Source organism: Lepidochelys kempii, chromosome 16 (assembly GCF_965140285.1).
Source record: "Lepidochelys kempii isolate rLepKem1 chromosome 16, rLepKem1.hap1, whole genome shotgun sequence".
Taxonomy (NCBI): Eukaryota; Metazoa; Chordata; order Testudines; family Cheloniidae; genus Lepidochelys; species Lepidochelys kempii.
The window spans coordinates 10,925,694-10,950,006 of record NC_136395.1 but is presented as its reverse complement, the minus strand read 5'-3'; the positions used below and the strand labels follow the sequence as shown (position 1 = coordinate 10,950,006).

The 24,313-nt window shown below is 50.8% G+C and overlaps 2 protein-coding genes across 3 annotated transcripts in view; one reads left to right on the top strand and one right to left on the bottom strand.

Moving 5' to 3' along the window:
* The first annotated feature begins 131 nt into the window (after positions 1–131).
* On the top strand, positions 132–22,972 carry LOC140899301 (ER degradation-enhancing alpha-mannosidase-like protein 3). 2 transcript variants are annotated; one of them, XM_073314572.2, is made up of 20 exons: positions 135–439; positions 1,582–1,627; positions 3,433–3,533; positions 4,580–4,619; positions 7,108–7,220; positions 7,726–7,879; positions 8,613–8,747; positions 9,925–10,030; positions 10,600–10,697; positions 11,539–11,664; positions 11,923–12,006; positions 12,781–12,864; positions 13,318–13,442; positions 15,060–15,225; positions 16,115–16,269; positions 16,685–16,805; positions 17,524–17,712; positions 18,624–18,789; positions 19,366–19,554; positions 20,446–22,972. In XM_073314572.2, the coding sequence occupies exons 1-20, from the start codon at positions 327–329 to the stop codon at positions 20,538–20,540; spliced, it is 2,406 nt and encodes an 801-aa protein (XP_073170673.1). In that variant the 5' UTR covers positions 135–326; the 3' UTR covers positions 20,541–22,972. The 2 variants fall into 2 exon arrangements, 1 of the variants encoding a protein (XP_073170673.1); XR_012155268.2 differs by lacking the exons at positions 19,366–19,554; positions 20,446–22,972 and adding an exon at positions 18,386–18,479 and having other exon boundaries at positions 132–439; positions 18,624–18,708.
* The window catches only part of LOC140899299 (uncharacterized), a 259,724-nt gene continuing 257,504 nt past the window's right edge, over positions 22,094–24,313 (bottom strand). Inside the window, exon 68 of the mRNA XM_073314570.2 lies at positions 22,094–24,119. Coding sequence (XP_073170671.2) covers positions 23,970–24,119 — 150 coding nt within the window. The 3' untranslated portion in view covers positions 22,094–23,969. The remainder of the gene's footprint in view (positions 24,120–24,313) is intronic.

Here is a 24,313-nt window from a genome sequence, read left to right as displayed (position 1 = left end):
GTCCCGGCGGGGCGAGGCCTCGGAACTACCGTTCCCAGCACCCCCCGCGCAGGGGCGGGCGGGCGGAACGGCACGTCACGTCACGTCCCAGCATGCCTTGCGGGGGGCGGCGGCGGCGGGCGCGGCCTCAGCCGGGCTGCGGGGCGGGCGCCATGGCGGAGCCGCGGGCCCGGCGGCGCGGGGGGCAGGGCCCGGCCGGGCGGGCGGGCGGCGTCACCCGGTAACCAGCCCGCGGGCCGGGGCCGGGGCCGGGGCGCGGCATGGCCGGGCGCGGGGCCCGCTGTCGCCGGGGCGCCGGCTCCTGCTAGCCCGGGGCGGAGGCGACCATGGGCGGCGGCCGGGCGCCAGGGACCCCCCTGGGCCTGCTGGCGGCCCTGCTGTGGGCGCCCCTCGCCGCGGGGGCGGCGGCCCTGGGGGCGGCGGAGAGGAGCCAGCTCAGGTGAGAGCAGCCCCGGGGCGGTCTCTCTCCCCCCCCCCCCCCCCCGGGATTCAGGGCCGCCCCAGCCAGGACCCGGGAATCCCCCTCCCGGGGGGCAGGCAGCGCCCCCACCCCCTGCCCGGGGCTCGCTGCGGGGCTGGTCCGGTTGGGTTCGTTTAGCCCCGGCTGCTGTAACTGGTGGGGTTTGGGGGCAGGTGTGAAAAGCTCCCACCCAGGGGGGCTCCCCGGTGCCGGTAGCTGCGCGAAGCAGCTTGTCTCTCCTCTGCCCTCCCGCCCCAAATAACACGAAAGCTGGATCCCACCCCCCCTCCTGTCGGCAAACGTCCAGCCACACAAGTGCTGGTGGGGGAAGTTTGGTTTCCTCCACCCACGGGTGAAAATTGTGTCAGGACGCAGGGGATAGGCGGGAGGTCCAGGTGGTTATCGTACAAGTTTCCCGCTGAAGAAGGATGACTTAAGCTCATGGTAGCGCAGGGAGGTGCCAGTCAAGGATGGGGGTTCTGGTGTGCAAGGCGCTGTGTAGGTCCGTAATGAGAGACAGCCCCCGACACAAAGGGCGTAGAGTCGCAATCGATTCGCACCAGTGCGTGCGCTCTAGGAACGCTTGACCTAACTTGAAAATACATCCTTAATGAGCCTGAGTGGAGCAGAGCCATTTCCTATAACCCAGCACCAGGAAGACAAACAACTTAAAAACTCTAATCCCCTCCCTGCTCCCAGCAGCACCCCCCCCACCCCCAATTGTCTAGGAGTAAGGAATGAGCTTTGTAGGGTGCCGTTGGTAAAAATGAAGACATGTCCATGTGAACCAAAAGATCTCTCTAGGGTACGCTGGAACATCTTGTGCGCTGAACGCATTGTCTGCCCAGTTTAGATTCCCCTATGGAGAGTGGGCACCTTCTCGGCTCAGTACACAATTTACCGTAATGACGATGGTTGAAAAGAAAGGGGACCAGTAATTGAGCACTGACTTAATAAAATGCTCTAGATACAGGCCAGCGATTGAGGCTGGATTGTTGTCGTTTCATCTGCTTTGAAACGGAAGTCACAGAATTCTTGATCAGTGGGACTGCCCAATGGCAGTGGTCAGCAGTTCTGTGCTAGCCGAGCTTCCCTTTGTCTCTCTGCTGTTGCCTTTCCAGGGACCAGGTCGTGGAGATGTTTGACCACGCGTACGGCAGCTACATGGTAACTAGTAGTTTTATATCGTTCTTGCTCACATGTCTCTGGACAAAACTCTGAGTCTAAGGTCCTGTCTATTCTTCTAACACTACTTACCCAGAAGCTTTCCCTCCCTCCAGCGTGTCCGGTAGCTTGGGGTGGTCTACAACTGCAGAAAAAAAATACAAGAGTCTCGCAGTATGACCAAAAATACCCTTTTTAAAACAGAAACATGGGGGAAGCAGCCCAGGTGCAGCAGCCACTCACACCCCAACTCCCCTGAATTTACTCTCCTCTTGGGGCTAGGCTATGGCCAAGCTAGGGAGTGATGCTGAGCTGCCCCAACCCCGGGGTAGAGTTGGGAGGGGCTGTGTCTCTATTAGGATGGTATGGAGGAGTTTGGGGGGCAAAGACCTTTCCCTCCTCTTTTGGAGTGGTGTATGCATGGCAGGAAGGACCAGACCCTGTCTTCCATTCCCTGGGCTCTTGTATGGGTATAAAGGAGGCTGGAAAGCTGCTTGTATCCGCCAAGCGCCATACCATGGCCACACACTATCTGGTCTTTTCTGTTTCCATTCTAACCTTCAGAGGGTCACAGTTGGCAAAAAGAGAGCTGCCTTCTTTATGAGAAATTCCCTACCCCCCCTTCCGTTCTTTCAATGAACGCTAAGGGTATGCCTACGTTACAAGCGTTGCATCTGCAGCGCTGTAGTATAGACACTTGCTACACCAGTGGCAGGGTTTCTCTTGTCACGGTCGTAAATCCAGCCCCCCAAGAGGCAGAAGCTAGGTTGATAGAAGAATTCTTCCATCGACCAACCTAACAGTGTCTATGTTGTGGCTTAGGTTAGCTTAACTACGTCTCTCAGGGTGTGACTTATCACACCCCTGAGTGGCATAACTAGGTCAACCTATGTTTTAGGTGTAGACCAGGTCTAAAGCTCCACCAAAGAAATTCCTACATGGACAACTTTCAGGTGCTGGCTGGAATCCACCCAACCCTAGGAAACTTGCAAATGGAGCAGGGAAACCTTCCTCATCTTAATCCCTTGTGCTTAGAGTAGGGATAGCAGATAGTAGGCGGCTGTCCATGAGAACAAAGGGTAACTCTTGCTCACATAGTGAGCTTCTGTGGCTGGCGAGGCTAGGCTAATTTTGTCCAGAATTCCGAATGTCCCCTCACCTAAATGTCTTAGAATTTAAGGTAACTGTCTTGACTGTGAGAATTGCTTGGAGATATATATATATATATATATATATATATTACATTTTCTTATGGAGATTGCATAGTGTAGCAGTCAGCATGAATTAGGTGATCTGCATGCTATTCCTAGCTCTGCCACTGATGAGCTAGCTGTGTGTCACTCCGCATTCTGTAAAATGGGGCTAATCATAACTAAAGACCTAAATACTGAAATCCTCACCCCTGGTTTTCATTCGCTCCTAACTTAGGCAAAATCCGACTGCTGTTGAAAGTTTTGTCTGAGTAGGAGCTCCAGGATTTCAGTGAACGTTTGCAAAGCCCTCGACAGCCTCTGCTAGGTGCTTTATATTGGCAAAGTATTAGCCCTCCTCTAATGTAGGATCTGGATGAGTGCCGCACAGATCTAAGCAGCTGTTTGCATTGCTTCCCGTGTCCTGGATAGAGGTTGATAAGGCATGTGCATAACTGTAGAGCAAGGAACAAGCAGCCTAATACAAGAGGCATTTCTTCTGCAGCGGGAATGGCAAAGGGCCTAGTTTACTTCAAAAGCGGCCCACTTTACAGTCTTTAGAGACTTTCCAAGTCAACAGTTAGCGACTGAGCACTTGTGGTATTTCCCCTTGTACAGAAACACGCGTATCCTGCAGATGAGCTAATGCCTTTGAGTTGTCGGGGCCGAGTGCGCGGGATGGAGCCGAGTCGTGGGGATGTTGACGACGCCCTTGGCAAGTGAGTGTGCAAGATGGGTTCTTCCTCCTCTCACACTACAGCCTGCGGAGCACCTGTTGGCTGCAAGTGTCCTCTGATTCCTTTGTGGCTTTTCTGGTTATATGTATTACAAAGTAGCCTAGTGGTTAGGACAGCAGACTGGGAATCTGGGCTTCTATTCCCAGCTCAGACACTTGGGCTTGCTGTGATGTGTCACCAAGAGCTGATCACGTCACAGCACTGCCTCAGTTTCCCTACATGTAAAATGATGGTGATATTTACTCCATGTCGTGGGAGCTTTGAGGCTGAATTCATTAGTGTTTGAGAAATACTTTCAGATCTTCTGCTGGAAGGATCCTTAAGAGAGGAAGTGGAGGTGCTATTTGTAATGTCAGTCTCCACCATTAAAGTGCATTGTTTCTCCCCCTCATGACCAAGGAGGGACAGAATGAAACTGGTCAGGAAACAGTTTTTGTTCTTGCAGAAAATTCTGAGGAATTTTTTTCTGCACAATATTGTTTATCAAAAAAAAACAATAACAAAAATACACATTTTCAGCAATCAAAAATGTTTCAGGTTTGGCTGACACTTTTGGTTTTTCAGTGAAAACCTGAAAAAAGTTGTTGCAAATGGATACTTACTGCAGAGATTTGTGTTTTGGGTGGGGGAAAAAACCAAAAACCCCCCACATCATTTCAATCAAAAGGGAAAAAAATAAAAGTTGAATAAAAATGTTGACCTACTCTAGCTAGAATATCATGGGTCAGATTTTCAGGAGACTCTCTAGATGAATATTTATACATCTAATTTGCAAGTGCAAAGATTGCTTTTGCCCTTGCAAGTGGCATGCACAGATGGTTGTGTCCATTTGTGTGCACAGTTACAATAATTGCGTGAATAATGGCACAAATTGTACAAGTGCATTTTTTTGCAAGTGTCAAGGTCAGAAAATCTGCCCCTTGTTAATGTGTTTTCAGCTAACTGGTCCAATTCACTTTCTAAGACCTAATTTTCATCAGAATTTAAAATGTGTTTTTTTTGTTTTTGTTTTTCATTTAAATCTGTAGGTTTTCCCTCACTCTAATTGACACTTTGGATACGCTTGTGGTAAGTCAGCAATCTGCTTCTCAGACCAGTTTATTGGGGATTTGGCAGGTTTAGATCTGTTGAGCTGGATTTCAGTGGTGTCTGCATTTACAGGCATTGGTATCTGTCAACAGCAAGATTGAGTTCCTGGCACAGAGGGGTTTCCATTTCATTCTTGTGTATTGGACTGTACGTTTCCCTCTGCTGTTTTTGCTTCTTTTCAAGCTAAGAATTGACCTTAAAGCTGTAGGGCTTCTCTCACATTCTTGATGGGCAAGCTTGGGGTCAAAGTGCAATTAAAATATACCTAGGATCAGGAGTTTCTTGGGGCATCTTCAGTGGTGGTTAGAGTGGGGAGACTTGTTTTCAATAGGACACAGGAGGAAGTATTGTCTAGTGGCTGGAGCATTGTCAAGTGTTAGTGCACAAAACAGATTTGGCCCAGGGAGTTCATGCAGACTTTTGATTTTTCTCTCTATCCCAGTCCACACGACCTCCCTCCACCACCCCAGACATAGCTCATCTGAGTGCTAAACAAACCCAGCCATTGCAGGTGAATCACTGCTGAACCCACTCCCAAGCTTTGCTTGGGTTTCTTCTCAGACCAGGTCTTGGCTTACGCTTGCCGAAAGGCTGTGGAACTCTGGAGCCAAACCTGCCCCAAATTTCGGGATTGTAATGAAAGCCAGAACCACTGGATCAGCAAACCCTCATGCAGGTCTGTTCAGAACTCCTGGGTTCTCTTACCAGTTTTGCTACTGACTGTCTAACCTTGGACAAGTCACTTGACCCTAGCTTCCACCACTGCACAATGGGGATAAACAGTAGTGTTGTGTTGTGTACAGGGTTTAGTGTTTGTGCTTTATGTATTCCGTGGAGATAAAAGCAGACAGTATGTGTTTGAAAGCAATGCAGTTAAAGCCAGGAAAGCTCACATTTTAGCATGATTGCTTCTTGCTTACAAAAGAGAATATAATCAAAATGAAAAATGACCTTCCTGGACATACTCTTTGTTATGCTCTTTGGAACAAGGACTGTCTCTTAATATGTCTGATGCCTTGCACGATGGGGCCCTGATCTCAGCTGAGACTTCTAGGTGCTACAGCCTAGATTCCCTGATTTTCCCCTCCCCCTGTTCGTCTCCATAATTTATTAGTGTCTCGTATCCTCCTCTTTTCCTTCTCTGTTAATGCATCTTACTCTTTGCATTCTTCCCCCTAGTGATGAACAGAAAAATTAATGCTCGTTCATTCAAAACATGTTCCCATCTTCAGTTAATTTTCTTTCCCAGAGCCCCTTTCTGCGGCCTAGATTCTATGTTGATTGATGCAGTAGAGATCAATTCAGGGCATGCTTTCCTTTCTCTGCTTCTGTCTATCTTCAGCTTCTTTTTCCCTTCATTATATCCTGTGTATTTCCTTATCCTGTCGTCTATTCCACGATCCTGGCTTTATTTAGCTACCTTAATCTATTCCTATTTGTGTGTGTGTGTTTGTATTGTGGTAGGTCCTAGTCACCTTGGTCATGGGTGAGGGCCCCATTGTGCTAGGTGCTGTACGAACACAGACCAGAAACACAGTTTCTGTCCCAAAGAGCTTGCAGTCATCCTCCCTTCTTGGCCATGCTTTTCCAGAGCCCGCAGTGTCCTTCTGGCTGTGCTGCCCCTCCCACAATGCACCCACTGGTATTGCCCGCCCCGAGCATTCGAAAATCATGAGTCAGGTCCCATGAAATCAGGGGATTTTTAAAAGCACTCTAGTATAAAGTGTGGGTTCTTATTCTTTGCGTTCTGGGTTTTAAACCTGTAGTGTGCACTCAAGCCACGGGTTGAAGCTGTTCTCTCTGACGGCTGGGAACTCTCTTCTCTAAAAGACGCTGAGATTCTGATATAATCACTTGAATTTGGGATCGGAGGCTTTTTTAAAAAAAACAAAACAAAATAACAAATGGCAAATATTGGGAGACTCACAGTGAAATCATGAGTTGGCAGCCCAGGGACCCCTCGTATGCTTGTTTAGTCCCTGCTCCTGCTCCTGTTGGCAATGTGGACCTGAGGTGCCCACATTGAGATAGTGAGCCAAGAAGCAAATCTGAGGGGGAGGATGGCCTAGTAGTTAGGGTGCTAGCTTGGGACTTGGCAGACGTGGGTTCAATTCTCTGCTCCTCCACAGACTGCCTGTGTGAGCATGGACAAGCCTTTCTGTGTCTCATTTCCCCAAACAGCACTGCCCTGCCTCCCAGGGATCTGGGAGGTGGACCCTGGGGCGGGGTGGTGTACACCAAAATTACCAGGATCTGCTGGGTTATGGGAAGGTCCAGCTTTCCCTGAAACGGCGTGTCCGAGTAGGTGACGCCGAGCTGGAATGTGACCAATCAGTGAATTGCTGTTGTGACTCATTTATTTAGTACCCAGCAGTGTGCTAGGGGCTGTACACACCTCACAAGGGCAGTGGAGAGGGTCCCATGTCACTGACCCGAATCTCTTCTCTCCCATGGCTCTTGCTGCCAGGTCCTTAACAAGCTGGATGAGTTTGAGGACGCTGTGCGGAAGGTGGTCCTGGACGTGCGGCTGGACAACGACGTGGTGGTCTCTGTCTTTGAAACCAACATTCGTGTGCTGGGGTGAGCCCCAGGCGGGGGCAGGAGCCCTGGGCGCTGGCAGGCAGGGCCCCTTTTGTGCAGTCCTTTAGAGCACTGAGCCAGTGTCTTGCACTCCCAAGGCTGTGCACCCCCCCCACCCCACTCATCTGTCCCCTTCAGCTCACTGCCCAGGCATGTGCTGCCCACCCGGTGAGCCTGGGCTCTGTTGGATGCACTGCAGCGCGGCTCTTTGGTGCAGTGGATCTGGGTGGTGTGTGAGGGTGCAGAAGTGGCTCTGGAGAAGAGGGGGAAAGCTGCTTGCTGTGTGAACACTGGATTCAATGGGGGTGGAGAGTGGGGACAGCACCCCCTGGGCCTTGCGTGGCGGGTGCAGAGGGGCCCAGCTGGTCTAGCGTCTCCTCATCCCAGCAGAGGAAAGTGAGCGCCAAGCTCCTGAAATGGGCCATCTGGGATCTCAACTTGCAGAGTCCCTCTGAGCAGCCTGACCCCGCTCTGCATTGTCCCCTCCTCCCCCTCTGTCCTGCAGGGGCCTGCTGGGGGGTCACATCATGGCCGACATGTTGAAGGCACAAGGTGAGCGGCTGCAGTGGTACAAGGACGAGCTCCTGCACCTGGCCCGGGATTTAGGGTATCGTCTCTTGCCTGCTTTCAACACCACCAGCGGGCTGCCGTACCCCAGGGTAAGGGAATGGCAGATCTGAGCCGGGACGAGGGGAAGCTTTGTGTGAACTGGCGTGGGCAGACACAACAGAGCATCAATAAGGTCTGCGGGGTCAGGAGCCACATGTGGGTCCCAGCGGGCTGTGTGCTTCCCCAGAGCCTCCCGCTGAGTGCTACCCACCTTGACAAGCCATTTCTCTGACTCAGACGCCCAGGAGGGCGGTGTGGGCAGGGGTGGGGCTGACCCTTCTTGGCATAATAGCCCCATAATCCCAGCACATCTGAGTGACTGAAGGGGGTTCAAAGCTCTCTCTTAAGGTGGCTCTGCATTGCCCTGGCTGTTGCTTCACATCTGAGGCACCCAAGTTCCTTGCAGCTATAGGGACCACTGCGTCCTGCTGCAGGAGGTAGAACAGATTCCATGCAGCTTATGGGGGGGAGAGGGGCACTTCCAGATGGCTGTTTATAATCCTTCCTGCCCTGTGTGGGTGATAAAGGTTTCCTGATCTCCTTGACAATAAGGCATGTGTGGCCCAAGTTCTTGGCCAGAATACCCCTTTCCTTGCTGTGATGCAATGTGCTGCATGCCAGCTGATTCCTACCCTCCACCCCAGAGGTGGCTGCATTTTGGCAGATGCTTTGTAAAGCATTGCAGGACAGAGTGCTGCACCGAAGTAGAATAACCTCATTGCTGCATGTGACAAGTATGAGGGAAAACACCCAGTGAAACTGAGGCAGCGTCTGTCCATCCAGGTGAACCTAAAGTATGGGGTCCTGAGTCCGAACTCCCGGACAGGCACCGAGCTGGACACCTGCACGGCCTGCGCGGGCACCATGATTTTGGAGTTTGCTGCCCTCAGTCGCCTGACACAAGAGACTGTTTTCGAAGTAAGTGGTTTGGAAGCTCGAGGGAAAAGCACACGGCTGTGACTCGTTCCTGCCTGAGGAGATCCTCTGTGCAGACCTGGTGGAGTCCCTTGGGTTAGCTAGCCCAGAATGTGGGGGGCCCTTCATTTCACAGTGCCTCTCCGTGGTCTGCACTGATTCACTTGTACTTGCACAGAGATGGGGCAAAGCCCTTCAATGCCAGGAGCCAGACACGCTCTGTCAAGCCCTCCAGCTGCTGCTTATCCGTCCCCTTGCTCTCCGCTAGCCCCTATGTCGCACGGCCACTGGGAATCCACAGGCCCCGTGCCATGTGCATTCAGCCTAATGGAGACCTCATGCTGCCCATCCACTCACATGTCGGCAGAATCCCAGTTCCATCCTCATCTACAGGCTAAATGGGGGTGGAGGGTGGGCAAGTGAGCAGTCCCGCATAACCCTGACCTAGGTGACCACATAACAAGTGTGAAAAATTGGGAGCTGGGGGAAGTCGTAATTGGTAGCCTATATAAAACAAAGCCCCCAATATTGGGATGGTTCCGATAATATCAGGACATCTGCTCACCCTCCCGCTGCCCTGCTGGAATCTGAGGGATGGCTGTAAATGGAGTCCCTTGCCTGGCGCTGGTTGGTACTGCGGGCAGCTGGGAGATGTAAAACATCCAGGCAGGCAGCCCAGCATAGAGTTGGTCTGTGCTGTGCTCCCCCCATCAGTGAGCGCTCTACATGCCACCCCAGAGCACTGTGCAGGATTTAGCGAAATGGACGTTGCTTTGGCTAAGCAGTAGGAACAAACCGGGGCGGGGTGGGAGGAGGGGAACAATCTGGGCGTGAAGGGGGAGATGATTCTATTTTATGTCTCTGCTTTTGAGTGGAACCTGAGTGCGTGGAATACAGGGCTGGATTTATCCCCATGGGCTTGAGAAGTGTTATCACCCCCATTTTACAGGTGGGGAAACTGAGGCAAAGCCAGAAGTGTCAAAGCTTACAGTTAATGGCAGAGCCCAAAGCTCCTGAGCCCTATTGTAGGGCCTGGTCCCCAATGCTGTCCCCTCGCTCTGTAGGGTGGGTCTTTTTAATAAGTGTAAGGAATGGCATAGGAACAACTCCTGCATGTTCCTGGGTAGAGGGGAGGGTGAAAGACTGTGTTGTGTACGTTCATTCCTCTCTCTGTTCTCAGGACACTGCTCGGAGAGCGCTGGATGTTCTCTGGGAGAAGCGCCAGAAAGGGAACGACCTGGTGGGGACGGTCATCAATATTCATAATGGGGACTGGGTCCGGAGGGGTAAGTGACTCCAAGGCTCGGAGCTGGGGGCCTGAAGGGACACCCAGTGTCACGCGGCTGCCTCGGGGCAGAGATGTGTCGGCTGGTACCGCAGTCTCCTGTGCACTTTGGTGCAGTGGCAGGGCTTGAGTTGTGCCAGAGTGCTTTGGAATGGCCTTCCACCACCTTTTTGTGGATGGTGGGGAACCAGAATAACCCGCTGGCAGTCCCAGAGCCAGTGCCCCCCTGCCAGCCTGCAGCTCCCTGCTGAGGCACTGTCCCAGCTGGCCCTGGGCAGAGCTGAGTTTGGGAGCGTGCCGAAGGTGGGTGCCACTCGCCCTGCGCCGCCCTGGAAAGGGGAAGAATGCTCCTCCTCTTCTTCGACGTCAGTGCCGGGACGTAGCCGGCGATCGGCCTTGCTGACGGTTTGGCCAGCGCTGGTGGGGAGATGTGAGGTTGTCAGTACGGCGTAGACCCCCAAGGGGCGGTGCTAAGACACACGGGGCAAAGGAGGCTGCAACATTCTTCTCTTCTTGGATGCCTCTTCTGGGTAAGGCTCCCATGCTTCCCTGCCTGTGATTTTTCCCTAGACAGCGGCGTCGGAGCCGGGATAGACTCTTACTACGAATACCTAATGAAGGCGTATATCCTCCTGGGGGACGACACCTACCTGGAGAGGTTCAACGCTGTGAGTACACAGGGTAGTGGTCTCTCCTTTCCGTTCCCCTCTGGAGGAACGGGGTAGATAGCCCATTGCTCCCCTAACCCCTCTTCCATCTGAGAATCCATTTTGAAGGTGCAAGGCCAGCTTGACCTGCCAATGAAAGACCCTCTGCTGCGCAGTCTGTCTGCATCCGTTTCCTTTCACAGGAGCGACTGCTGATGGCTTCTGCTTAGCAGCCAGTGGCAGCATGCCAGGCATGCAGCAGGTGGTCAGGAGCTGGCAGGCCACTCCGGCACCTCCTCGCTCATCTGCGCTCGGGTAGGAACTTGTGGCCAGCGCTGGGGGGAGGTGCATCGCTCTGCTGCCACAAACACGTTGCTGCTTTCTTTCCAGCAAGTGCCAGGGAGCCCCCGTTTCATTGACAGGATGCAGAGCTCAGTGTCCTTTATGAGAGAGGTGATGGGGAGACTTGTGCAGCATTCGGAGCCTCTCCTCAGTTAGTGTAGGTGATGCCAGCAAATGCTCTTCCGCTTGCTCATAAGGACTTGGTGGCAGAAATGATCAGTGCTTGGCTGTTGGCCACTAGGCGAATGTTTCTTCAGACTGAGCTGGAACCAGCCCTGCTCGATGGTTTGAGTTGTGTGAGCGTGGACAAGACATGCCCACAGTGTCCTGTGACTGACCTATTTAGGCACGTTGTCAGAGATGGTCCCAGATTCCCAAGTTCTCCACAGAGGAGCCTTCCTATTGAATTGTAAGATCTTTCTAAGCCCTCCCTACTCTGCTGCCCTCTGCCGTCTTACTGGGTTACAGAGAGCTCTTCCCTGCTGGTTGGATAACAGAGTTTGTGTCCATCTCTTTCTAGCATTACGTGGCCATAATGAAATACATCAGCCAGCCTCCCCTCCTGCTCAACGTCCATATGCACAATCCCACAGTCAGTATCCGGAGCTGGATGGACTCCCTCTTGGCCTTCTTCCCTGGCCTCCAGGTACAGCAGCAGCCTTGGGCGGAAGGGGATCGGCAGTGCCGTGTGGCGTGGGGCTCTGACAAATAAACACCAGCTGTTGGTTTGAATGGGGCTGTGCTCAGGTGCAGGACTGTGAAAGGTGCGTTGATGTAAAAAGAGCGCTAGGCAGGGTCCTTTAGTGGGGTAGGTGCCTTCACCCAATTGGACTGCCTGAAATTAACCGATGGTTCTGCTTTTCAGCGCTTGTACGGCCTTTAAAGGGTTTTTGTCTGCCCCCAGGTGCTGAGGGGGGATTTGAAGCCTGCCATTGAGACGCACGAGATGCTGTACCAGGTCACCAAGCAACACAAATTCCTCCCAGAGGTGAGTGAACGAGCTGCTTCCCCTTGTCACTGCACTGCTATCTTGTTGGGCACAGTCTCTGGGCGCGGCCCCCCAGCAGCTGTGATGGAGGGAAAAATCCCTCCCTCCTTCAGCCTCCCATGTTCTCACCCTGTGTACCAGGCACAGTATCCTCTCTGCTGCTGAGTGACCCCATCACTGCAACACCGAGCAGAGGGTGCCGGGGTGGGATTATGACCGCTCCAGCTCACTTCATCAGATGCATGCTGTGGAAACTGCAGCAGACTTTATATATACACAGAGAATATGAAAAAATACCTCCTCCCACCCCATTGTCCAGCTGGTAATAGCTTATCTAAAGTGATCATCAGGTGGGCCATTTCCAGCACAAATCCAGGTTTTCTCACCCTCCACCCCCGCACACAAATTCACTCTCCTGCTGGTGATAGCCCATCCAAAGTGACAACTCCATACACAATGTGCATGATAATAAAGTTGGGCCATTTCCTGAAAACTCTCGCTGACTCCAGTGGATTTGCATCGGGCCCCCAGTTGGCAGCGTCTGAACATGCATTGTTCATGCACTAAAGGGTCTTGCTTTCAAGCGGGAGTATTAGGGAACTCTTTGTGCGTGGGAGTAGGGTCCACATGGCCATTTAGTGCCCGGTAAGCTAGTGTGCTGTAGACTTACGTAGTGGCTTGCCACGCACTAAGTCTCCATGTCGACAAGCCCTCAGTGTCTCTGTTGTGAAAATGGCAGCTTGTATCTTAGTCTGCTCTCTCCCTTCGTTAAAGGCGTTCACGTCCGACTTTGCCGTGTACTGGGCCCAGCATCCTCTGCGGCCAGAGTTTGCCGAGAGTACTTACTTCCTGTACAAGGTTAGTCCCGTCCCGTCGTTTGGCTGAAAACACCAACAAGCTGAAAGTGGATGTGTTTAACTCCTCCAAAGAAGCAGCAAAGGAGTATCAGGCCGGAGGCTGCCATCACTCCCAGAGCAAGCTGTAGCTGGAGGAGAGAAGAGCATGCGGTGGCAGCTCCTGGCTGATTGGTGACTTGCTCTTATTCCAGGCTGACTTTTGAAGTTATTGTTCTAAAGCGGCTGGGGTGTGAGAGTTGGTCAGATCCCTTAGCTGGCTGAGTGTTCTTCACAGGGAGTGGAGATTTGGATCTCTTCACTCCCTTCCACTAAGGGATGGCAATCCAGGATTGAACCTGCGGCTAGTGACTTGTCATATCTATCTGTGAATGAGCCACCGTTTCCCTTGGACTTCACTGTGCTTGGAAGAGAGCAAGTTGGTGGCATACTGAATTGCAATTGTTTTCTCTCCAAGGCTACCCGAGACCCCTACTACCTCCAGGTGGGCAAGTCCATTGTAGAGAGCCTGAACGAGTATGCCCGGGTGGCCTGCGGCTTTGCGGCGGTGCAGGATGTACGGACGGGCCGACATGAGGACAGGTAAACCCCCTTCCTTTCTGGGCAGAGGGGAGCACTGTACGGGCATGGGGTGGGGCTAACCAGGAGTGGGATGGGCCAATGGGGAATTATGGGCATGCAGCTGGTGTCTGGTATGGGAGGTCCTGGGTCAATGGGCCATATCTTTGGGATCGGCTAATTGGAGCTGTGTGGGTGAGTGCTGTTTGGTGAGTCCCTGCACCTGCGCACCAATGACATGGGGGCTGTCTACAGGGGTTCAGATGCAGGACTGGAGCCTGATGCACTTGGGTTTCATTTCCCCCCAGAAGTAGAGAGGGATGATGGTAGTTTTTCTTGACAGTGGAAAGACATTGCAGCGAGATCAGGGTACAAATCCTGCCTGACCCCCTGGGCACATACTAGCCTGAGCTGCCACCCACGCTGCTGTTTTTTGGTGCAAGCTCTCGCATGGCTTACGCATGTATGTCTGCCCGCACTGGGAATTACACCTGCCAGCTGCTGTGTAGACACAACCTTCGGGTTAGTTGACACCAGAAGCGCTGAACCCGTACAGCTGCACTGCTGGAGTGGGTCTGGTGAAGATGCTCTAAGCAGATGGGGGAAAGCTCTTCTGCCGGCATAATGCTGTCTACACTGAGCTCTGTCGCTCAGGAGTGTGGAGTACTCACGCCCCTGAGCGACATACGTTATACTGAAGTAAGTTAGAATGCTACCAATAAACCCCATCACCAGCAATAAAGCCACCCAACACAGGACAACCTATTGGTCTCATAGCTATTGTTCTGATTGATCTCTGATGTGGTGGGAAATCGGGAGATTTCCCTCTTGTCCTGGCTAGTCAGGGAACACTTAGTTATTAATACCGACTTGAGCGGTGCGTGTGGGGATGGTGCAGTGTGTGTGAGTCCCGCTGTGCTCTCACAGTGACCATGTCACTACCCTGTGAAGGAAGTGTTTAAAGCCTTGTCCAGTGAGTACAACGCTGGAACAGAACTGCCTTGCCCTGCAGCTGTGCTGAACTGAATTTGGCCAAACCAGGTTAATCTTCTGGAGTCTGTCTCAGACTTATCTGAAGATCATAACCTCCATCCTCCTCTTCATACAATTCCACGGGGCACCCTAGTTTAATGAAAGCGAAATTTCTAGAGGTGTGAGCTTATGCAGTGCTTCACTGACATAAAGATGTGGCCATTTCTCTTGAAGATTGCGCAGTCTAAATCTAATGACTGATGCACGGAAGCCAACAGAAGGGAGGGACAAGGGTAGCAAACGGGTCCGAATCTCTCTGGAGAGAAGTAGTCCTCGGTCAGTTCTGAGCCATGTTGGATTGAAAGACAATCTAGTCCCTTTATGTGTTCTCTGTCTGCAGTGGAGGTAGGAATACCATCTCCTGGGGGGGTTGCTGTATGAAGTGACAAGGTAGCATTTCCGCAGCAGCAATGTGAGTCTTGAAGGTAGAGGGAAGACCTCTGGGGTTGCTTTTCCCAGCCATCTCAAGACAGGGCAAAGCAAAGAGGATTGACATGATTCCCCAGAGATTCTTAGGGACGTGAATACATTTTTACGGGCTCTTTCAATTCTTGCTGCCTCGTTCTCAGCAGGCCCAGCCTCTCACACCTGTCTCTGTTTGTCATGCAGGATGGACTCCTTTTTCCTGGCCGAGATGTTTAAGTACCTCTACTTGCTTTTCACAGAGAAGCGAGATCTGCCTCTAGACATTGATGATTACATCTTCACCACCGAGGCCCACCTGCTGCCCCTGTCGCTCTCCACCGCCCGGTCCCCCTGCCCCAGGAACGTGACTGTACGTCAGCTGTAGGCTTCTTAAGGGTGCCGGGGCGTATTTAGCTTCACAGCAGCTTATGACTGCGTCTGTGACTTCTAGGGCACATGGCTGGTTTCAGAGGAGGCGGTCAACTTGGCTGGTAATTTTTCAAGGTTTAAAACCAGCTGTGTTGGGTCCCAGCCTGAGAGAGAGAGAATTTCCAATAGGAGTTGGGTTTCTGAATCCCTTAGGCAGCTTACTGCTGTATCTAGTTTTATTTTTAAAACGTGGTCGGTGTTGCTATGAAACATCGGGGGGGGGGGCTGGTGTTTGTGCAGCCAGGGCTTCCCTCCCCTGCCAATGCATGTGTGGCACCCCACAGAGGGATAATACCACTGAGCTCTTCATATCTAGTGCTCTTCCTCAGCAGATCAGTATCATTCTCCCTCTCTAAGAGGAGGAAGCTGAGGCCTGGGAATGGGAAGTGACTTGCCCAAGGTTACCTAGCAAACGAGTGGCAGGGTTGGGAATAGAACCCAGGTTTTCCTTAGTCCCAGTCTGGTGCCATAACGCTAGGCCATGCTGCCCCTCCACAGGTAACAGCCAGGAGGATCTGTACAGCTTGAGCTAAACTGCCAGAGACTCTCATCCTCTGTGAATGGGGCACTGTGGGATGCGGGGACACACGACACTCACTGACCAGTGAGTTCCACGTGCCTGAGCTCATCTGACATTGAGTTTTTAATGGATTTTCAGAACTAGAAGGGACAAGCCATGGGCCTTGATGTGGTCACTGGAGTGGCTGAGCGGCTCTGCCGGTCCCTTGCTGAGTGTTAGAGGATAAAGTCAGTGCTGGACCGTTGTTCATACAAACGCAGGGGCTGCACGAGAGGAGAGAAGAAATCGATCCCTGTCTCTTTCACTGCAGATGTTTCACAAGGGCCATGGAGAGGAGGAGATTTTTACCCGTTCTTGCCCCAGCACGCAGACTCTCTTCCCCAATAACCCAACCTTCACCCGCACCATCCGGGATGCCCACAAGCAGCTGCTGCAACCAGGAGCAGAGCGCCTGGCACTCTTCAGGTGCGTGGCAACCCCTGTGTAACTCCCATGGGCTTTTGTCGAGTCATAAATTCCAGGGCCAGAAGGGACCACTGTGATAATTTAGTCTGACCTAAGACTTCTCGCCATGAATTCCTGCTTCAAGTCCAATAGCTGCGTTTGAACTAGAGCAGGTCTTTTAGAAAAAACTGATCTTGGTTTTAAAAATTGCCAGTGATGGAGAATCCACCACACCCCTTGGTAATGGGGTCTGTTCGCTAATCCCACTCACCCTTAAAAATTGACACCCTATTTCCAGCTTGAATTTGTCTAGCTTTAACTTCCAGATGTTGGATCTTGTTAGATCTTTGTCTGCTGGACCCTGGGCTTGCATGGTTCTGGGACGGGTTGTGTTGCTGTCACCTTGACTCTGATGGCTGGTCCTGGTCTCCCTCAGGGGGATTGAGTTCCCGCTCCGTGATACCAGGATGGAGCCCTTGGAGATCTTGAAGAGAATGGGACTGACCCTGCTCCCTCTGGGCGACCGGAGCGTGCAGCTGACTGGCATCCGACACCAGGTGAGCGCCCAGTGTGCCGTGTGTGGCAGACGTGCTCTGCCTGCTGCTGGTCACTTTGGAAGGCCAGTGTGAGAATTCCTGGCATGATTCCTCCCAGCTCCAGTTGCCTGTGTAATTGCTTGCTCGTAGGGATAACTGCAGCTGAGCTGCTTCCATGACTAACCATTTCCTCTGAACTGCTAGCTGTATGTGAACAGCTGGAGGCTCTCCCTTGCTAGGGCAGTTAATGAGACCCTGCCCCAAGATCACCTCCAACAGCTGAGTCTGTCTTTCAAACAACTGCTTTAAAGGATCCTCCTGTTTCCTTGCAATGTCTAAAGCCCAAACTCTATCAAGTGGCCAAGTTTTTGCAGCTCTCTTGGTGGTCACATAAATCAGCCTTCCAAATGCTTTGTCCATCACTGCCATGTAGTGTTGTTTTCCTCCAAGGATCTCTAACAGATATGCTAATTAAACCTCTTGCTGGTCCTGGGGGATATGTGAGGAGGGTTTGCTCCATTCTGGGGGAGCTGAGCCGGAGCGGGGTCAGAATGAGCCTGTGGCACAGTCCCCTCTCTGTGCTGCGCTACAGTCCTGCCCTGGCACCCCTCCCCTGGCTCCATGCTGTAATTTGTAAGGTGGATGGAGCGCCCCCTGGTGCTGCTGAAGGCTCTAGCGTGGTTATTCTGTGAGACTAGCCTGCCAGAGCCCGTACAGTGCTGTCTTTCCCCCTCTGCAGCAAGAAGCTTCTCCCCTGGGGCTCTTCAGCCTGAAATTCATCACCGAGCTGGTCGACCCACCTGCAGGAGAGCAGCAAGGCATCTCCCCGCTGGCTGTCCAAGTTATTTCTCCCCCCTTTTTTGGGAGAATAGTACTCACCGCTGGACCAGCCCAGTTTGGAATGGACCTGACCAAACAGGAACACGGGGTGGGTGACTCTTTCACTGCTAAAAGCCGGGCCAGGTTGTGTCTTAACCATTCCTGCTTCTCCTTGTTGGGCCTTAGAGCTGCGTGACCGAAAGCCCCCTCGGCTTCCCAGCTGAGCCTGGCTTTCTGTGACCGCATGTGGGGTAGATTCGCTGAATAATTTTCCAAATTGTTTGCTTTGCGTGTTCACTATTGGTGCTATGTGATTGGTCACCAAATCACTTGGCCTTGTTTCTGCTCCTGGATTGGATGGATTTATTAAAAAAAAAATAATAATAATAATAAAAATCAGGTGAATAAAAATTCTGCCCAGAAGTTTGATCTATTTTTAAATGAAGCAACATTCCTGCTCCAAGGAGTGAAGCCTGCAGGCAGAGATTGGGGATCGTCCTGGGCAGCTGTAATTGCTCTTTAGGTCCATGTTAATAGCCCACAGGGTCTGCAACATGGGCTCGTCTCTGTGAACTTGTGCTGAGGAGAAGCCAAGGCCCACAACCCAATGCATGATGCAAATGGTTTTGGGAACTGGCAGGATGGTATGGGGGAGGGGGGTTTGCACAGAGAGAGAAGCTAGCCTAGGGGTCTTGTCTATGCCGTACAAGGTGTATACACCCCTTACTTCAGCTGTTCGCTGCCTCTACAGTGGTAAATGCACCCTCTGTCTTATATGAAAGGGATGAAGTAGAGATCCTACACAGCAAGCTGACTGGTGCATCTCACACCACTCCTGAGCCGCAGTATCCCTAGGAAATTGGAACAACCTCACTGGTACAGAAATAGCCCATTGTTATAGATTATTTGTATTGCCTGTGAGCCCTGGTTACAGCCCTCACTGTGCTTGGTGCGCTACAAACACTGAGCCCGAAGGACTGGCCTGGCTGTAAGAGCTTATCTGTGTGTGTGTCACTGCAGGTGAAAGGAAGCTTAGTGCTGAGTGAACCTTACCAGGCCTGTGCAGCGATCACCAACCGGGAGGCAGTGCAAGGGAAAGTGGCTCTGGCCCAGAGAGGCGAATGCATGTTTGCTGCCAAAGCCAGGAACTTGCAGAAAGCAGGAGCTTCGGGGGTGATTTTCATTGGTGAGTCTCGAGCACTGTTATTACCCCGTCTTTGGGTCTTCTCAAGTGCATACAGCACTAGTGCAGGAGTTGGAGGGGGCTGGGAGACATTGGGTATTCTGATGCGGTCATGGAGATGGCTGGGAGCAAAAGCTCTTCTCTAGGGGGCAAAAGCTTGTCCTTGGGGCTGGGAACAGGGGCTTGCACCAGAAGAGCATTGGGCACCTTTAGTGTCTGTTTATTGCAAAACCCTTGCCTGCTCGATGGAGGTTAGAGGGGAAAAGCTCACCGAGGTACCATGTGTACCTGTCCTTTGATGTAAAGAAAAATACTGCAGGCTTGTGCCTACTGCTTGTGGCTTATGGGGGCAGGAATTGCAGTTACCTTTAGCATCTGAGCCCTGCTCCCCCCTGGTCAGTACAAGTAAGAACAAGTGACCTCCAAGTGTCCTACCAGCCTAAAATTGTGGGTCAGACCAAATCTGCCCCATAAGCAGCCAGCACTTCAGTACAATGCATGGAGTGTGACAGTATGTTGAAGTAGGAGAATGCTCCCAGCTCTGACCCTGAAATGGGCTCTCTTATTCCCTTTCTGTAGACAATGCTGAAGGCAGCTGCAGTGAGAAGATGGTTCTGTTCCAGATGGTGGGAGATGGAAGCACTAGTGACATAGTCATCCCCCTTGTCTTCCTCTTCCAGAAGGAGGGGCAAGTCCTTTTAGATGCACTGGCCCAACATTGTAATGTGGATGTGCTTCTGGCCACTAAACCCATGTTCCTAGGTGAAGGTAAGAGAAACCAACCCGTAGTGGGAGTTGAGAAATGGAAGAGGAGATTGAATTAAGAGCAAAAGTACTTTGGAGCCAACTGATTCCCCAGTTACTGCAGCCAGGGACAGTTTGCTGGATTATTGATTTGGGCTCTTCCTCAATTCGGGGGAGAGGGTTTTGTTAATTAGCAGTATTATAATAGACGTGATCTTGGTAAGTCCAAGATAGAATGTCTGGAAGTAGAACTGAACCAAATTCATGGGGGGAAATAATGTAAACTTTACCGGTGAGGGCAGGTCACCTTTAGAACAAGGGTTATAGTGGATTTTTTTTCAGTCAAGATTAAATGTCTTTCTGAAAGAGAGAGTCTAGTGCAGTGATTTTCAACCTTTGTTGATGGCCTGCGGCAACCAAGTAAATACGTTGATGGCAGGGAGGGTATCAGATCCTGCCTGGGGAGATGGGGGTGGTGCAGTGTAGAGTCCACCCCCACTCACCCTGCAGCGGGCATTGCCATGCTCTGCACAGGGTCACAGCGCTGGTCATATTTGGCCCAGCCACCCCTCTACCATGATAATGGGGGAGGGGCTGGCTGGGACAGATTTGCACCACTGGTGTTGTGACCTGGTGCCTGGAGGTGCAATGCCACTCACTCACATTTAGCTGAACCTGCCCTGAGCGTCTGGAGCTGTACAGGACCCTTCAAAGCTATTAGCCTTGACCCAAGAATCAGATTATGCAGGTGGGCGGACTAGAGGATGATCACCCTGGTCCCCTCTGTCCTTCAAGGAGCTGTACGTGTTTGGAAAGGGGTTCACACCAGGGCTGGTACTGGAATGAGAGCCACCCTGAACAGCTCCTGTCTGTCCTTTGAAAATCTTCACCCTTTTAACTGTTCTAAATTTCTAGAAAAAACAGCCCGGCCCTTTTCTGCAAGTCAGTTGCACGAGGCAGCCACTGAGCCCCACACCAGGACGGTGACAAGTGCTCCAGACCAAGCATGAGTTGAGGTTTCTTCGCCTGCTATCCAGGAGGCGAGTGGCCAGCCAGCAGCTAGATGTCCTGACCCCTCCTGTGGAAGCTGCTCCAACAGCATGGAAAAAGCAGAAGTGTTGCACTCCTATTGTTTACTGCAGAACACGAGTCACAGTTTGCAGGCTGGAAACCCAGTTGCCAAAAACCTCAGGAACTTTCATGTTTGTAATTTGGAGGAAGGGAAAGGTGGCATTTAGCTGCTAGCCAGAGTGCGAATGAGTCATGACAGTAGCATCTCTATATTATTTAATGCTTGTGCCAAACTTGTTAGTGATGCTAAGGGCCAATGTGAAATAGAAAGCTGTTGCCCACTGTTGGTTTGTTAATGTGCAAGTGAAAGAGTTTCTGAGGTGAGAGCTGTAGCCCTTTCCTTGATCTTACTGCAAACAAAGAGTTTGGGATTTTGTACCAAAGAAGCTAAGACAACTTTCACTATCCGTGTCACTTTCACGGGCTATGCTCTGCTGTCTCTATGGTACTTTACAGGTAGGAAATCCTCAGCTAGAAATTCAAGTGTCAGAGGCTCACTAAACTGTAGGGATTAAATGGCCTGTGTGGCTTTTTAAAAGCCTAATTGAAATTTTACAGGCTTTTAGGACTTGAACCCAAAACTGTATGAAAGGGGGTACTTGGCCAGCTGGAAGACCTAATCATTAGGCTTGGCAAATTGTTACAACTGATCTATAGTGCCTTTCTAGCTAGCAGCTGGTACTGACTAACAGGTGGGAGGAAGAGAGTGCATCAAACTTTTGCCTGAAGGAGAAAACTGCCATTGAAGTTCTGTGGTGCCCTTTATACAAGTTTTTATCACTAAACTCTTCCCTTCGGGGAAGGGAGGCCTGAGAATTCCATTTTTGTACTGTAGTTTAAAGGCTATTTGAGAACTTTTCTACATCCTCTTATTGCAGGGCACTACTTGGTTAGGTGGTGGCTGAGAGAAGCAGTCTTCTCTCACTCTGGGCCTCTGAAATCTGCACTTTACTTTCAGTTCTTTATGGGAGTCAGACTTGGGCTCTAATTTCAGGAGCGCAAGGGAGAAGTGATGTTGTAAAGGAACTGGCCTCAGCAAATTAAACATCCCTCATGTGGGCCCTTTCAATATAATGTGTTGCCAACTGCTTTTGGTTTAGGGTTTGTGCAAAAGACAAGTCCTGCCTTACTAGGACTCTTCTATGGGACAGCCTTCTTTCTGGGAACGTGCTTGTGTTTTAAACGTACCACAAGCCCTGTGGTGACAGCTGGTAAACACATCAGTTTCCCTTTCTGGTTATTTCCACTGTTGAGTGAAGTGGGAAACTGGTGACTCCCCAGCCCCAGTGGTCAAGCACTCTTCTCTACATTTAGTTTAAAACAACATTTAGCTCAGACAGCGCCCCAGCCAGGTTACTGCTCCTCTTCCCCATTGCAAAGGAAGGGCTTGTACTGCTGTGTGAAACCAGACCACTGCGCTTTGGCATATAATGGAGTGGGAAAATGAGGGTTTTTAAGTTCTCATTGCAGAACAAGAAGCAGACCAGCAGGGTTAAGTCAAATCTTTGTATTGCATACACAGAACTGGTGCTAGTTTCATAAAATGCATCATTTTTATATAAAATGACCAGCATATGTCATGTAGAGGTCAGGCTAAAAATGCAAATTATACAAATAAGAGGAGATCAGTGAACCCTGCAGCCAGAGCACCTGGTCAATGCTGAGTTTGGTGCATCCATTGCCAGCAATGGATTTAAACAGTAAAGGACCTCACACTAGGAATCAGAATTTAACTGAGTACACAGCTTTAGCTTCCCCTTGTACCTGCCAGTGGACAGTCCTAAGCCTCAACAGCAATCCTTACGGGTGTGAAGCTGCACTCACTCCCCCAATCAGCCCACAAAAAAACACACTGGGATGATAATTCCTGCAAGCTGGCCCACACACCCAGCATCATTTTAAATGTGATCTTTCACTCTGCTTCTTAAGAGCAAAGCAAGCCTGGTGTTAGAAGAGATTGGACTCTAGGAATGTGGCTGAATTGTGTAACTGCTGCTGATCCAGATCAGCACCTCGATCCTGTCCCAAGACAGCAAATAGGGCTCTGCCTCAAGGTTGGCAGCATCTGCTAGAAAACATGCCCACGTCCGAGTGAACTGTCTGAGTCTCAGCAGCACCTCCTGATGCACCAGTTCATTGTGCAGCAGATTATGATAAGACACTTCTTGTCCGTCAGCATGTCTCCCTTAATGAAACAATATCTCTCTATCATACGGCTAGGAGCCTCCTGCTACAAACTTCATCCCTTTTCTCTACACAGTGAATTTTCTCCACTAACTACCCCTGAAAAATTGGCAGCAGTTGCTGCTTCTTGTAATGATTTAAGGAGGGCATCGTAATGTAACTGCCATTAAATATGATCCACACTTGATAGAGTTTGATGGCAGTATTTCACAATCACACATGGGGACGCAGTGCTAATTAGCACATTGCTGGCTGACCCAGTGAAGAGGCTGCATGAATAGTCTAGTGGTGCATTTTCTTTGAAAGACAAAGTGCTATTAGTCCCTTTAAGGTCAGCAGCTTGGTAGTATATGGAACCTCGGGGAGGTAGTTTGCAGTTAGAGCTGGGCAGGAATCCGTTCTCCCATTCTGCAGAAATTTTTGAGATGTCAAAATATTCCTCCCTACCCTGAATTGGGACAAAGTCAAAATCTTGACAATCCAAAAAGAAAAAAAAATTCAGCTTAGATCACCCAGTAATGTTTCATTGTGCTACCTTTGATTTCAACCGTTGTTAAACAGCTTAAATTTAGAAACCACATAGTTTTGAAACAAAAAAAATCCCAAAATTTTTCCATTGACATTTTCAAGTCAAATCTCCTTTCCTGCAGAAAGTTCTGGTTTTGAGAAATCATTATTGGATGAAAAAGGCGTGTGGAAAAATTCCCAACCAGCTCCAGCTGCTTGTTTGCTCCGGGAGATCGTGCCAATCAACCATGGCCTGGGCACTTGCCTGTGCCAATCCAGTGGCTGTATGCACACTGCTCCTGCAGCGGAGAAAGGACCCAGGGACTTGAGCACCTGAACAAGGTGAAGAAAACCTAGTCCCAGCTGAAAGCTTGGATCGCCTTTTAAACAGACCTTAAGAGATGAAGTTAAATGACAATTTTCCCATCAATTATTAAATTAGCACCTTTTATATATATATATATATTTATAGAAAAATTACTTTTGTAAACAATAGTCTCCTCCTCCAGAAGGCCGTGTAGTCCATGGCATAATGCAGCTATAAACATTACCTTATAAATAGGAATGGTAGCTTTCAAAAGCTAGCCAAAGGTTCAGCAACGGGAAGGTTTTTTTAGTTCCTTTCTCCTCTGCAGTCATATGTTCCTCAAAAGGAAAATGGATTTTTGTTTCTGGGTTCAGCTGAAGCAAACTGGTCCAACAGTGAATCCAAACTGGTGTAAGACATCTCCATTGTGAAACACAGCCAGGTCTCGCACGGGCAGAAGTGCCAGATCCTCTGTGGAAAACTGGAATATGGTGTCTGTGATTGAAGACTCATTGTCCAGCTGTAACACAAGGGACCTGCACTATTAGCATGGGTCAGTGATGACAGGCCTTGTCTCCACTCATAGAACCATAGACTAGCAGGGTGGGAGGGACCTCAGGAGGTCATCTAGTAGTGCAACCCCCTGCTCAAAGCAGGACCACGCCCCAACTAAATCAACTAGGGAAAAAGGTGGTTTTACCTTGTGTTATCACA